This window comes from Corapipo altera, unplaced genomic scaffold, assembly GCF_003945725.1.
Source record: "Corapipo altera isolate COAL_440 unplaced genomic scaffold, ASM394572v1 193, whole genome shotgun sequence".
Classification (NCBI taxonomy): domain Eukaryota; kingdom Metazoa; phylum Chordata; class Aves; order Passeriformes; family Pipridae; genus Corapipo; species Corapipo altera.
Genome location: NW_020884996.1, coordinates 146,540 through 162,047, shown reverse-complemented (window position 1 = coordinate 162,047; position 15,508 = coordinate 146,540). Strand labels below are relative to the sequence as shown.

Genomic DNA, 15,508 nt, shown 5'->3' with positions numbered 1-15,508 from the left:
CACCTTTCTCAGAATCAAGTGGTCAAAAAAGGGTTGTTGGAAGGGATTAAGAAGCAGAAAAAGGGAAGGGATCTGTCCAGACAGTCCTGAGGGACACAAGAGTTCCCAGTTAAGGCACATGTGGTTCCAGGTTTTCAGCTGGGAAAGGCCGAGGTGAAGAGAAAACTTGGCTCCACACACCTCAGTGTGTTCCAACCACCACCCCCAACACTCCCAGGAACCCAACATGGTGTTGGATTCCACAGCATCTCATCATCATCAAACCCAATAAAAGCCAAGTGGTCAAAAAAGGGTTGTTGGAAGGAATAAAGAAGCAGAGAAAGGGAAGGATCTGTCCTGAGAACAGAGGGGAACAACACGGCAGCTTCCGAAAACTACTGAGGCCAAATGGGAACTGCCTGGGTCGAGATGAACAGGTAAAGATGGTACAGAGTGGTTTGGGTTGGAAAGGACCTTAAAGATCCCCTTAGTCCCCCAGCAGTGACACTGAGCCCTCAGAGAAACTCTCAACACCCTGTAAAAGAATCAGGGAGTAGCAACCCAAGACTGGAACTTCCTCTAAAAGACAGACTTTTCTATGCCAAAGAACTTCCATCAAATCAGAGTTTTCACATATCATAGAATGGTTTGGGTTGGAAGGGACCTTAAAGCTCATCTTGTTCCACCCCCTTATTAATAATGCCCATAATGCTTATTGTTGTTTCAATTTAATTTAACTACAGTCCCAGAAGGGTTTGGGTGGGAAGAACCTTAAAGCTCATCTTGTTCCACCCTCTGCCATAGGCAGGGACACCTTCCACTATTCCAGGTTATTCCAACCTGGCCTTGGACACTTCCAGGGATCCAGGGGCAGCCACAGCTTCTCTGGGAAATCCATCCCAGCCCCTCCTCACCCTCTCAGCCAAGAATTCCTTCCCAATATCCCATCTCTCCCTGCGCTCTGGCAGTTTGAAGCCATTCCCCCTTGTCCTGTCCCTCCATCCCTTGTCCAAAGTCCCTCTAGACCTCACCAATGCTAAAGGACTAATTCCTGGCAAAATTCCCAACCAAACCATGCCCTCCCCAGGTCTGTCTCCAGGCTGAGCTCAGCAGGGCCCAGGTTCCCTCACCTTGCACACGTTGTGTTGGCAGACGGTCGTGACGGGCCGGAACACGACCTCCTGACAGCAGATACACAGGAAGGCCTCTTCCACTTTGTTTAGGAATTTCTGGAAAGGCAACATTGGAATCAACTTATTGCCACTACCCTCTGAAACCCAGAAGCCCACCCCACGTTAAATGTGAGGGATTATTTCGGTCACGGAAAGTTTTCCCGTAAATCTTGAAGCGTAAAAATGGTCACATTAAATGTGCTGGGGATGTCCACACTAAAATAAAACCAACGCAGGTCTGAGGTTGTTTCTTTGATGCAGCCAAGGTTTGTACCTAGGGACAGCACAGTTACAGTTGTCCCTTTATTTCTGGGGATAAAGTTCCTTTATTTCTGGGGATAAAGTCATTTATTTCTGGGGATAAAAAGCAGGATGTACCGGTCCATCTTTGAGAGCCTCTAGTACTTCATTCCACAGTTTTTCATTGGCTTCATCACTTTTTATAAGAGATTTCTGCTGGGCTGTCAGCTTGTATGGCTCAACTTTAGTTTTCTTTGGGGTCCCTGCTGGAGAGGTGACAGGTTTTTCCTCCCCACCTGAAAGAAAACACAGTGATTTTTTTTTTTTAAACAACCAAATTAAAAAAAAACCACCAGAAAAGAGTCATTAAGTAAAATGCACAAAAAAACCTACAAGGCTTTCTATATCCACTTGCCTACTCCACAAACCTGCTGATTTCCTTTTCCTCTTTCCTTTCCCCGGGGTATCGAACTCATCCTCTCCACTATTTTCTTTTTCCTTATCTTTATTTGCAACAGCTTCCAAATATCCTTCAGGATACTACAAGGAAAGAAAACAAAGAGCATCCAATGCAGACACACCAGTTCAGGCTTAACAGACCAACACAGGTCCAAGGTTGACCTCTGGAGAACTGCTCCAGGGGCAGTTTTCATCTATTTTAAGCAACACATCCCTGTTCTTATTGAAGCATTTATGGAAACTTTGTATGAAAAAAAAGTGAGTTTTTCCCCTTCCAGCCTCCTGATGTACAAAGAAAAAAAAAATCTCACAGGAATGGAAGAACTTGTGCCCCCCTCAGTCTGAATTGTAACATAAGGATCATCCTCAGTAAGAGCATGGAACAGAAAAATTCCTCCTATCCATCAAGGTCAGTGTCCAGGTGATGTGCCAAGGGAGTACCTGCATTGTTAGGCCAAGTTTTTTCATCCTGTCCTTTCCCTCTTTGGTCCAAGGAGCAGGTTCTTCATCGTCCCTCCTGAGCAGGTAACGCCACACCAAAAATCCAGATTTCCCTGTCTCGGGCCAGTATTTCACCACCTGGAAAAGTCAGAGTGAGTCCATCACACACTGGAAAACCCTCCTATGAGGAGAGGCTGAGGGAGCTGGGGCTGTTCAGCCTGGAGAAGAGGAGGCTCAGGGGAGACCTCCTCACTCTCTGCAACTCCCTGACAGGAGGGGGGAGCCAGGGGGGGGTTGGTCTCTTTTCCCAGGCAACCATCAGCAAGACAAGAGGGCTCGGTCTGAAGCTGTGCCAGGGGAGGGTTAGGTTGGATATTGGAAAGAATTTCTTTGCAGAGAGGGTGCTCAGCCATTGGAATGGGCTGCCCAGGGAAGTGGGGGATTCTCCATCCCTGGAGGTTTTTAAGATGAGACTGGATGTGGCATCAGTGCCATGGGCTGGGAACCACAGCGGGGTTGGATCAAGGGTTGGATTGATGATCTCAGAGGTCCCTCCCAACCCAGCTGATTCTCTGATTCCATGATCTCTTCCCAATTCAGCCAGTGCATTCCCAAACCTCCTTACCTTATATATCCCATCGTATCTGTTGCCTTCCACAGGGGCGTATTTGCTGTGTTTGCCTCCCTTGACATTCCTGACCACCCGGACGGGCTTCCCAGCCCTCCAGTCCTTGGCTTCTGCTCCGTGCTTGTCGTTGATGGGGGCACTGCAGTTCAGAGCCAGAGCTCTGCAACACACTCCAGTCAACTCAGGGCATTTACCAGTTTGCCTTAAATAACTCCACTTTGACACCACTCGTGTAACAGCAAGAACTCTGCAGACAGTAATTAACCCTCCTGATGGGGGGCACGTTTTAATTATTCATGACATTACCCTAATGCACCAGCACAGACCACCCCCTCCACTCAAGCCCACGCTTATTTTTAGGCTTACAAATGGTCTGGTCTCCCAAGGTGACCATGGGCTGTAAAGGCCTTCAGGAGAGAGCATGAAAACTTACTTACATGCACCAATTTACTCCCCTGTGGCTCAAGATTCAGCCAATATTAAATGTGACACTGATACCAGTTACAGTTCAGTCCCATCAGAGTGCACTGAGAGAAGCATTTCCATTATCCAACTGATAATGGGGATGTCCACACTAAAATAAAACCAATGTAGGTCTGAGGTTTTTTCTTTGATGCAGCCAAGGTTTGTATCCAGGGACAGCACAGCTACAGTCATCCCTTTATTTCGGAGGATAAAGTCCCTCTATTTCTGGGGATAAAAAGCAGGATATACCAGTTCATCTTTGAGAGCCTCTAGTACTTCATTCCACAGTTTTTCACTGCAGCCCACAGCCCAGCCCAGCCCCAATCTTGACAGTTTTTCCTTGGATACAAACAATTCCTGATGGTGACAAGCTGCCAGGTACTGAGGTTAGGATGGAGCACAAGTGTTGCCAACCTGTTCATGTTGGTGAGTTTTTGGTCACAGGACTGCTCTGCCGTGCGTTTGTTCCCAGACAGGTCCCGCCCTCCGCTCCCTGTGTAGGTGAAGGAATTCCCATGATCCTGAAATGCACATGGATGGGTTTGGCACACTCACAAAAACAACTCAGTAAAAGCAGAAGGGCAAAATCAAGCGGGTTTGAAAGGGTTTTCTCAAAACAAGGGAAGAGGTTGGGGACAGAGGGGCTGGAGAGCAGCCAGGCAGGAAGGGAGCTGGGAGTGGGGATGGACAGGGAGCTGAACAGGAGCCACAGTGTGCCCAGGTGGCCAAGAAGGCCAATGGATCCTGGCCTGGCTCAGGAACAGTGTGGCCAACAGGTCCAAGGAAGTGATTCTTGCCCTGGACTCAGCGCTGGTGAGGCCACCCCTGGAGTGCTGTGTCCAGTTCTGGGCCCTCAGCTCAGGAAGGACATTGAGGGGCTGGAGCAGGTCCAGAGGAGAGCAACGAGGCTGGGGAAGGGACTGGAGCACAAGTGCTGTGAGGAGAGGTTGAGGGAGCTGAGGCTGTTCAGCCTGGAGAAGAGGAGGCTCAGGGGAGACCTCCTCACTCTCTGCAACTCCCTGACAGGAGGGGGGAGCCGGGGGGGGTTGGTCTCTTTTCCCAGGCAACCATCAGCAAGACAAGAGGGCTCAGTCTGAAGCTGTGCCAGGGGAGGTTTAGGTTGGAGATTAGGAAGAATTTCTTTGCAGAGAGGGTGCTCAGCCATTGGAATGGGCTGCCCAGGGAAGGGGTGGATTCTCCATCCCTGGAGGTTTTTAAGCTGAGACTGGATGTGGCATCAGTGCCATGGGCTGGGAACCACAGTGGGGTTGGATCAAGGGTTGGACTTGATGATCTCAGAGGTCCTTTCCAACCCAGCTGATTCCATGATTCTGTGATTCCATGATTCTATGCTTCCTGTGTTTAATCTCCCAAGTTCAGTCTGTGGTCCTTCCCTGAGACTGCCAGGAGAGCAGAGTCAGGGTGACAACTGTTGTCTTGTCCCACCCCTGAGCAGTGCCAAGGACCTCACATGGCTCACACAGGATCTCCTGGAAGTGAAGATCTGGCAGCACAGACCACGAGACTCTGCTCAAACTGTGGGTGCAATGGGGACCCTGAAAAGGCAGCTGAGGATTCTGAGATTAAAAGCTGACACTGGGATATTTAACTTAGTTTAGATGATCCTGTTGCTCAGGTTGGCACATTTGTACTGTAGTTTTTCCTTGCCTAATTTTCTTCTGAAGAAAATTAAGTGAAGATGGGCAAGTGTCTGATGTGGAGTGTAAAAAGTAACTAAGGCCAAGTCTTTGTTTTAACAAGTTCGTTTGGTTCTGGGCATAAATAATCAAAATTTACTTACAATGTCATCTTCATAGCCTCCTGCCAGGACCAAGGAATAGGCCCCATCATTGCTTCTGCCATGTATCCCTGCAACATGGGGCCTGTGCACTCCAGATTCGCTCACCTGGAAAACCAGAAACAGTTTGCAAGGCTCCAAACAACATGATCACCCCTTGGCCTTGGAACTGAACTAAATACTACTTCAGGTTTGGGTTGAAACTGCTCTCACCACTGTCCTCCAAAAAGCTCCAGGTAGAGGAAAGAAAAATAAAAATGCTCCAAAAAAAAATGAGCCATCGAGTATTTCAGTCAATTCAACAGGTGGGTAAGTTTTGTGATGTGAATTTAGAAATTTGGATCTTACTGAGATTGCTTATTAAAAAGCTCCAGGGATTTAGGAGTAATACAGATATTAAATATTTGTATAAAGGGATTGGTTTTGAAAGACTTGTAACAGCAACCTTCACCTAATGCTTAAAAAAAGATCTGGATAGGTCAGTGCTTTTTATTTCCCCAACTTTCTAACAGGATGAGAAACCTTATTTTTTTAAATATATGTAAATATTTGAGAGAATCTTTCCAGGGGAACAGTGGGAGATACTACAGAACTCCAGGACAAACTCCTGGAAACAAATCTGTTTGCTTTGGGGTTTTTGAGTTACCAAAAAGAGCACTAAAGAAAAATAAACCAGCACTTGATAGGCCTGGACAACACAACTTTAGTTCTGGAACACTTGATCCAGACAAAGCCAGAATTCTTTCCCTCCTGCACTTACACATCCAGGGACACACACTCCGAGATTAACTGTTTCTTGTAAGAGCTGGACCATTCCCATTTTTTCCAATTTTTCAAGCCAGGATTCAGCTTCCTACCTGAACTCTGAATTTCCACATGGTGCCAACGGGAATGCCAGGGATTGGTCCATAGTGGTTGGAGGGGACGATGGTGCATTCCTTGGTGCGGCCGACACACGCCATGCCCTGGGTCAGAGAGACCAATGAGCCAAGAATCCAAAGGGATTTAACAACAACACACACTGATTTTGAGAGTAAAACAGCTCTGAACTGACCTTGCCCCAGTCTCTCCTCGAGGATGAGTTGGCAGATGCCATCTTTTGCTTCTTTTTGCTTTCTTTTAATCTCTCTCCTGCTAAAACCACCTCACTGGCATCGTTTCGACACTCGGGGCAATACCTGAAGTCAGTGAAAATAACAAGTAGCAAAGCCTTGAATTAAAAAGATAATTCCATCAAAATATACTGAGTTATGTTACAATTTCTCATGTGAAACTAGACAGGACATGGAACCTCTCCATACTGGAATTAGGCCTGTATCAGCTGCTGTCCTTGCAGCACCTTCTAAGCCACTGCTGATGTGCCAGGAAAACAGCTCTATCATAAAATCATTGTATATAATGCTGAAAGAGGGCAGAGGGAATAAAACAGTGTATTTTACTATCTATATGTGTATTGAAAGCTGCATTTCACTATCTGTAGCTGTCCCTGTATGTATTTCATATACAAACCAGTGTCTGTCACCAGTCTAATCTGATAATGGGGCCTGGAGACTGCCCAGAGTGACCCAGGAAAGCCACTGCACAAGAGAAGCCTCCTGGTATCAGGTTCTCATTTGGGATTTGGAAGGGACCTTAAAGTTCATCTCATTCCACTCCCTGCCACGGGCAGGGACACCTCCTGCTAGCCCAGGTTGCTCCAAGCTCATCCAACCTGGCCTTGGACACTCCCAGGGATGGGGCAGCCACAGATTCTCTGGGCAACCTGTGCCAGGGCCTCCCCACCCTCCCAGGGAGGAATTTCTTCCCAACCTGGCCTTAGGTAGGTACAGAAAACAGGCATCCAGATCCCAAAACTAGGAAAAGTTGCAAGCCACTGGCCTAAAACCTACTGTCATAAGCCCAAGGAAAGCTATGAAGTCCCACCAAAAAAAACCCCAAAACGCACAAACACCTGTGCAGTCACAATATTGCCACCAAAGGGCAGCTTCAAGCCTCAGACCTCCCTTTCTGCTCCTAATTAGGTGGTAATTGTGACACCACACACACCCCCACCCCCAGAACTCACCAGTCCTCATCATCTGGGATGCTGCTGAGGGGAGGGTTGAGGCAGTAGATGTGGAAAGCCATGTCACACTCGTCACACATGAGCTGCTTGTCTGGATCTTGTTTCCCTCCACAGATATGACAAGCACAGACTCTGCAGGTCTTGTTTGGGTTGTCCTTGCAGGCTTTACACACAGGTCCACTCTGTCCTGTGAGCAAACAGAAAGCAGAGTCAGAAAGGGTCAAGATCCAATGAAAATAGTTGAAGGAGGCACAACTAAACGTGTCATGAGACTCTCAGACCTTTGATCCTCACAAGGACAATCAGCAGAACATCCCAGGGTAACACAGACATGCAAGAGCTCCCCAAGACTCACGTTTTGGTGTTCCAGCTGGGATGGGGGAAGCAGTGCCTGGTTCCTCAATTTTATAGATTTCATCCACTAACATGATTGTGCAGTCGTTCAAGGAGTCACCAGCTTCCCTGTGAGTTGAGGAAAGTAAAAGAGATCAGACTTTGAAAGTATCCCAGAGCAGGAGTTCACAGCTGTGCATGTACCAGACTGCTCTGGTGTTAAGAATCAAATCATTTTTGTGCAATTAGAGGGTATCCCCTTTTGTCTCAGTGAGATTCCAAGCACTCAGAGCATCCCAACTATCATTAGTGACTGTTCTGCCTCCCCTCAAGTATATTCCAGACTGATTCTTCTTGTATTTTATAGTTAAAAGAAAACAAAATCCCTGTGGTGAGAGGGGAAAAAAAAAAAAAAGGAATATTCTGGTAACCCTGTGAAAATTATCTAAAACTTTAAAAAAGTATATCCTTTTTTTTTCCTGAAGTTGAAAGTCTCCAAGGAGAGAACTGGAGTAACTTTTCATCACTTTTATAAAATTAGGGTTTGTTCTACATTATCATACCTCCACAAAATATTACATTGTGAAGCCATAATGGATAATTAGCACATAAACAATGCTTTTGTTTGAATATGGGGCTTCACATCCTCTCAGCATCGAGGGAATCCATGGAACAGCATCTTCTGTGATTCCTTAAAGTGTCCAATTCCTCAGTGGAACTTAATCAAAACTGCAGCATGAAGAAGTCAGTCCCCCAAAAAGGACAGGCCACTTCTCACCTCTCCCCAGCACTTCTGTTGCACCATTTCTTGAGTCACTGAGACCTCGTGAAACCTTCTTGACCTCACTGAGACCTTAAGAAGAGTTGGGGAAATTCAATTTATTCCACGTGATGGATTTGCTTACCCAAGTAGGATCTTTGCATTGATCTCCCTGGTCATTTTTGTTTCCCTTTTCTGCAGGATCTCAGCATCATACCAAAAGCCCCTCTCTTTTGGTTCATCAGGGTTGTAGTTGACCATCACCACCTGTCCTACTTCCAGCTGGTGCCACTTCAGAATAGTCCGTGCCCGGGCCCGAACGTTACTGGAGCTCATCTGCACCACTCCATTCTCTGGATAACTTGGAGGGAGGGATGGAGGGACAGAGAAGGAAAATCAGATTCAAATTCAGTTTGAGAAGCGATGGATTTTATCCAGACAGGTTGATTTTGATGTGCAACACAAGAATAACATCAAGAATAAAATCTCCTGCTCCCCCACAGACACAGCCAGAACCAAACAGTCCAACACTGCTGCTCATGCATCCCATTTAATTTGGATAACAGCATTTCATATTTCCAAAAAAACACGATTCCAGTACCCCTGGAACTCCAACTGTAAAACAACCTCACAGTGACACAACCCCTGGTTTAACTTGTGGATCTCTGCACTAAAATTCCCCATCAACATCGTGACCAAAAATGACTTTATGAGCCGAGAAGGCAGAGAACTCACTCGTCATATTTGACATGATAGATCACATCTTCCTCAGGGACAGCTGGGGGCCTCTCAGGGTCTGTGCAGCTCTCAGCTCCTTCCCTGGGAGGTTTTTTCCTGGTCACATTCACGACCTGGGCTTCAAACCACGCTCCCATGTCCGTGTCCCGGGCGTCCACCAAGTCGTTGATCTACACAGAGCAAAGACTGCAGCTCACCAAAGGGGATTTTCAAACCAACCATCCATTTCCAAACCTACTCAAAGCTTTCATCACCTCAGGAACCTCACCACTATCAAGATGTTTACATATAAGTCTTAAAAATTAACATTTCCTTTGCTTTCCTGATCCTGTGCAGCCCTCCTGTCTGCTCAGGTTGAACTTAAAAGATTATAAATCCATTTTACACCACCAGGTTTCTTAGCAAGCACAAACCATTCTTGCTTAGTCTGTAGCAGACTTTCAAACTGTCTTGCTCACAGCCTGGCAAAGACATCACTAGATCTGTAATAAAACCCATTGAGACACACAAGTAAAATGATTCTCAACAGCTGCTGGAGATTTTCTTTTGTTCATTCAAGAAAAGTTTCAGCTTTGGCAAATGTAGTGACTCCAAGCAAAAATATTGGGAAAATTTTTAAAAATCAAACCAGGCACTCTGAATGCCTTTTTGTTGGTTGGTTTGTTTTTTGGTTTGTTTTTTTTTTACAATCAATTAATGTATTGTAGTTTTAGTTCAAAGGATAAAATGAAAAAAAATGAAATATTTTGACCAAGGACGTGTCGCATTTTGTGGGTTTGTGGGTCTGTTGGTATTGTTGTCTTTGTTGTTGAGAGGGTTTAAGAGGGAAAAAAAAAAAAAAAGGAACTACCACACAATTGGGGCATAAAGGATTTTCAGGAATTCTCAAACGCGGAGGAACAATTCCCACCCAAGGGGAGATTCTGAGGAATTTTAAGGTTTTTTTTGATGAATCATAGAATCATAGAATCATAGAATAGATTGGGTTGGAAAAGACCTCCAAGATCATCAAGTCCAACCCCTGATCCAACTCCAATTACTTAGTGCCATATCATGGCACTAAGGGCCACGTCCAATCTCTTTGTAAAAACCTCCAGGGATGGTGAATCCACCACCTCTCTGGGTAGGCCGTTCCAATGCCTGATAACCCTCTCTGTAAAGAATTTCTTCCTAACATCTAACCTAAACCTCCCCTGGCAGAGCTTGAGCCCATGTCCCCTTGTCCTATTGTTGGTTGCCTGGGAGAAGAGACCAACCCCCACCTGGCTATAACCTCCCTTCAGGTAGTTGAAGAGATGAACTCACCTTATAGAGTTGAAGATGAACTCACCTTATAGAGGCCAAAGACAGGGTGGGTCCAGTCAGGTTGTGCTGCTGTGCTGGGCTGGCCCTCCAGTTCCAGGGCACCCTCCCCGTTGTGGGAGCTCTTGTCAGAGTCGCTCTGGCCGGAGCCGCAGCCGGAGTCGGTGTCGGAGAGCTCGGAATCCTTCTCCTTGCTCACAGCAGGAAGCACTGCTGGGCTTTGTCTGACCAGGAGCTGAACAATATCATTCAGTCCCACGCTGTAATCGAAAAGGGAGTGACCATCTTCCATCTGCAGGGAAAGCACCAAACCAGCTGGTTATTCCCTCCTCCCCCTTCCAAACCTTCCCGCTGGAATGGTCTCCACGTGCCAGGAAAGACCACGTGGCTTTAAAACCATCCACAGTCACTCCCTGGGCAGCTCTTCACCATCACACTTACTGTTACATTGGTGTTCTTGTTATTTTATTACTGGTTTTCTTACTTTTTTTCAAAGGCTCCACAAGTAACAAGAGCAAGGTTTCCATGTTGCAGTGGAGTTGTTACCAGACTGTCATGGTTTGAGATAGCCCCAAAATCCAATTCCCTAACTCCATTCCCCCTCCCACATCTCAACCCAATGTGAGATGGGTTTTTCCAGACAAAACACAACCAGACTCTTAATGGGGGAAAGGGAATATATTACAATGACTGTACAAATAAATACTATAACACATTATACACACAATCACAACTATCTCTACCATGACATATGTATTTACAGTTACCACTAAAACCACCTCTGAGAGGTGGTTTTGCAGCACATTTCCCTAGAAATATCACTTCTGGGAAGAAGAACTTAAAGGAATACAGATCTCCAACGTTCCCATCAGGATCTGAAGATAATTACATGTTACCTACAGAATAAAAAAGGAATTATTCCTTCCTTAATTCAGACACATCCTGAACGCTAACACAGAGTGGTCTTTATATTGTAATTGTGTATAATTCAGATTCTTACACCACCTCCACTAATTGTGGCATTGAGCAGAAGCCAAAGAGTTAATCACCCACTTTTTTCCAGGCCAACACACAATTTTTCCATTTTGCAAGTAAAATCAGAAAAAGACCCAATTCAACTTGAAACCACCTAATCTCTCTTTGGCTTGTCCTAATTTCACAAGCCCTGTAATTCTGAGAGTTTATTTGGCAAGTCTGGCACTGGATGTAGTCAAATCAAGACCCTGCCCCTGCAAAAGGAGAAGTGCAGAGGCACAAATAGGTCTCTCATGAGCTCTAAGGAGCACAAGCATTTTAGGGTTAACATGTAAGAGTGGAGCCCTCGGAGCAGTCAGAAGTTCAGACAAGCTTCCCCACATATTTAAGGTCTGACTAAGAAATTATACAGGAAATGATCGTCCCCTTCCAGCCCAAACCACGAGAAAAAGCAATCCCTGGAGCTTTGTTCTCTATCAGGGGGGGAAGCAGGGCAAAAACCACAAAAATTTACACTTCACAGGAATGACTATGATAATTCAGTTCTGATTTATGGCATCGAATGCCTGCGGAACAATCCCTGGAAATCTGAGTGCAGGGGAAGTGATCTGGGCTTTTTTTCTGGGTTTAGGGATGAAAACTCCACCAGAAATGGGTTGTTTCTTCTGGGCCAAGAGGAGTGTCACAGCCAGGGGAACAACACGAGCACAGGACAACAGTCACAGAGTGCCAACAGGTGCAAACTGAAACGGGAGAGCTGGGACAGGAACGGGACAGGAAAGCACAGAGGAGTTCAAAGGACAGCGGGAAAGAAGCACCAGCAGCTGAAGACAAACCTCTAACAAAGGAGAAAGGTTTTAACTGACAACTCGTTTTCTAACCCTGTTTAAAAGTTTTAATAAGAAACTGAACATTTCCAGGGATTCCCAAAGCCAGACAAAGCACGAGTGCTTTGTACTGTAGTGACAAGCCACTTACTTTAGTTGCTTCTTCTATTTTATTTTCCTAAGCTGCAGAGATATGATTAAAGAGGTGTAATTTCTCACTGTGTCATACTATTATGCACTGGGGTGCACTGTTTGACAGATGAAAAAAGTTCCTTTTGTTAGTTTGTGCTCCTAGACATTGGTGTGGCTGGTGGCAGGCAGAACTAGTAGTCTCATTATCTGTGCTTGCATCCAAAGTGCTATTCCCAGAGATCAACAACACACCTTTCTATATCCTGGAGGATGCACTACAAGTAGTTTTAGACAGGACTACTTAAAATGTAAGTATGTAAGCAGGGAAAAGGACTAAGAGAGGTTGGGGAAATGTTTGTGGCTGAACTAAGAACTCCTGGAGCTGCACAAGGAGGAATTATCTTTGTAGGGCAAGTGCATCCTGACTGAAAACTCATCATAAAATTGGTTTATCTGCACTGATTTCAGGGCAAGGCTGACAGCTGGCACCTACTCTGGACCAACCCCTCCTTTATCACTTGATTTACAACACAAACAGGTGATTAATGCACCCAAATCTCCCTTAACCCAACAGAAAGGAGGGTTAAACCCACCACTCCTTCAAGGTTACACCTTCCCACCAGCCTCTTTTTATACTGCAACTGGTGCCTCAGCTTGTTAAATTAAAGCCAATCCAGGTGTGTTCCCACATCCTACACCTGCTAATGACAACCTACAGGGATCTCAGGGCAGCCTAAAACGGAGGGAAAGGTGGAAAAAAAACCACTTGAAGAAATTCTCCAGCTCCAGCCCAGTCAGCATTTCAACTGCTCTTTCTGAAATGAAACCCTTTGATCCACCAAGGCCCAGCTCAGAAGTTCCTTTGGCACGAAGGTTTTGCAGCCCAGGGTTAAACAGGATATGGAAAGTGTATTTGAAAAGAGTTTCAGTTGGCTTTAATGTTAATTTAGGGGCTTTTTTAACTCCCAGGGAGGAAAACAGTTGTACAACAGCAACCATAAAGGTGTTGTTGAGAAGATAATGCTACTCAAGGGTTCTGTACCCAGCGAGATTTTGATGCCAGAGCTGAAGAAATTCAAAAATCAGGAGCTGCTTCTCCCAATTTACGAAGAAAAGTGGGATTTTAACAGGAAAACTTGTGAGTCTCAGAAACTTTAAGCACCCCAAAGATGAAACAAAAAGACCTGGTAACGCTCAGACACTTTGCAAAGGTGATGTCAAGGCAGAAAAGCAACACGTTAGATGGAAAATTATTAGGAAAAACTGAAAATAAAGCCTGCTGGCTGCTCTCAGTGCAAACCCACGGGAGGAGCAGGGAGGGGAATCACTAGATGGCAGCAGAACACCCCATTTCCACGCGAGAGAAAAGAAATCAGCGAGACATAAATAAAGAAATTTAAGATAAATAGATTAATTAGAGATAAATTAATTCATTGGGAATAAATAAAGGAAATAAAAATAAATGAAAATGAAAGAAATTAAAAATTAAGAAATCGGAATAAAGGAAGAATTAAAGATAAAAAGAAAGTAGAAAGAAAATCAAAAAGAAAGACATTAGAAAGGAAGAAATTAGGAAGAAATTGGAAATAAAAAAGAAAGACGTTAAAAAGGAAGAAATTAGGAGGAAATTAAGAAGAAATGAAATATGAAGAAATGAAATAGAAATAATAAATGCAAAACAAATGAATAAAAATAAAGAAATTAAAAAGGAAATTAAAAATAAAATAAATAAAATAGATTAAAAACCAAATAAAAATTAAAACCAAATAAAGAACAAATAAAAATAAATAAAAATAAATAAAAATAAATAAAACCATCCCTCCCCAGCTGGAGGGCGAGAGGGTTGGGGGGGTCCCCTCCGCTGATGCTGCGATGCTGTCAAAGCCCCCCCAGCCCCGCGGTGCCGGTACCTGTTTGCCGCGGTAGAAGAGCCGCTGCCGCGGGGGCTCCACGGCGAACACCTCGTGTATCCGCAGGCGCAGCTCCTCCACCTTGGTGAGCTTGGAGAGCGAGTCCACGCGGCGGGTCTCGGTGCCGTCCATGGTGCGCACCTGGATCCACATGGCGCCGGCGCTGCTCCCCCCGGGAATGCGGGACCCGCGCTCAGGCGGCGGCTCCGGGGCGGCTCCCGCGGCCCCGCCGCCCTCCCGCAACGGCCGCCCGCCATTGGCCGCCGGCCCGGCCGGCCCGCGCGCTGATTGGCCGCCGCCGGGCAGGCTCCGCCCCCCCCCACGCGGGAGCCTAACGGCTCCGCTCGCGACTCGCGCGCCACAATTGAAACGCGCCCGCCGCGCCCACGCGCCGGGTCTCGCGCGATCATGTAAATGAGGGAAGGGGGGGGCGGGGGGGGCAGCGCGTGCTCTTAAAGGGGCCGTCACACTCCGCCGGCGGGGCTGGGGGCACACGGGCACCCCAGGGACCCTCCGCCCACCCCACCCCGGCACCGCACCCGCTTGGCTTCCCACCGCGGGAAAAGCCGGGCGGTGTCACCGGGGCGGCGGTGCCGGGTTTTGGGGGGGTCTCGGGTGGCTGGGGGGGGTCCGGCGGACTCGTTGGGGTTTGGGGGGTCTGGAAGGGATTCCGGCGGCCTCACCTGCGTGGCCGTGCCGGGATTTGGAGGAGGGGTCCGGCGGACTCGCCGGGGTTTGGGGAGGTCTCGGGTGGGTGGGGGGTCCGGCGGACTCACGGGGGCGGCGGTGCCGGGGTTGGGGGGGGTTCCCTGTGGGGGGATCCCCGGTGGCGGTGCTGGAGCCGGTGCCGCCCGCGCTCTCCCGCGGGCTTTGGAGTTTGGCGCGGAAAAGCCCCGTGCGCGCCCCGCGCGCGCCCATTGGCCGCCGGTGGCGGGAACGCGCGCGCGGGGCGGGGCCGCCGAACCCCCCCACACCCCCCCGTCCGGGTTTGGAAGTGGGGGGGGGAAAGGGGGGAGGACGGGACCGAGAAAACACCCGCTGGAACCGGCGCTCTTGGGGCTGCAAAGGGGATCGCCCAGCCAGCGACATGGCTGATGACTCAGTGCCCCCCCCCGGCTCCGCTGCGCGGGGGTGGAAACCCTCCCCAAATTGCCAAGGCAACAGGATCCATCACCCCTCATTGTCCTAAACTGTCCATTTATTGTCTTAAAAACTGGCCCTGGAGAGCCCCAGTGGGAGAGGGGACCCCAATGACTCCCCTCTGAGTGCACCCCACCCGAGGGG

At 47.4% G+C, this 15,508-nt stretch overlaps 1 protein-coding gene across 2 annotated transcripts in view; it reads right to left on the bottom strand.

The window, feature by feature from the left end:
* UHRF1 (ubiquitin like with PHD and ring finger domains 1) overlaps positions 1-15,051 on the bottom strand; it is a 16,738-nt gene extending 1,687 nt beyond the window's left edge. Inside the window, exons 1-16 of one of the 2 annotated variants that reach the window (XM_027666643.1) lie at positions 15,001-15,051; positions 14,225-14,387; positions 10,409-10,672; positions 9,076-9,248; positions 8,486-8,701; positions 7,603-7,709; positions 7,248-7,434; positions 6,237-6,360; positions 6,040-6,147; positions 5,186-5,290; positions 3,799-3,905; positions 2,917-3,079; positions 2,292-2,429; positions 1,820-1,931; positions 1,530-1,687; positions 1,110-1,208 (exon numbers count right to left, since the gene is read on the bottom strand). In XM_027666643.1, coding sequence (XP_027522444.1) covers positions 1,110-1,208; positions 1,530-1,687; positions 1,820-1,931; positions 2,292-2,429; positions 2,917-3,079; positions 3,799-3,905; positions 5,186-5,290; positions 6,040-6,147; positions 6,237-6,360; positions 7,248-7,434; positions 7,603-7,709; positions 8,486-8,701; positions 9,076-9,248; positions 10,409-10,672; positions 14,225-14,377 — 2,214 coding nt within the window. In that variant the 5' untranslated portion in view covers positions 14,378-14,387; positions 15,001-15,051. The remainder of the gene's footprint in view (positions 1-1,109; positions 1,209-1,529; positions 1,688-1,819; positions 1,932-2,291; positions 2,430-2,916; positions 3,080-3,798; positions 3,906-5,185; positions 5,291-6,039; positions 6,148-6,236; positions 6,361-7,247; positions 7,435-7,602; positions 7,710-8,485; positions 8,702-9,075; positions 9,249-10,408; positions 10,673-14,224; positions 14,388-15,000) is intronic. The other variant, XM_027666645.1, reaches the window with a different exon arrangement.
* Positions 15,052-15,508: the final 457 nt, after the last annotated feature.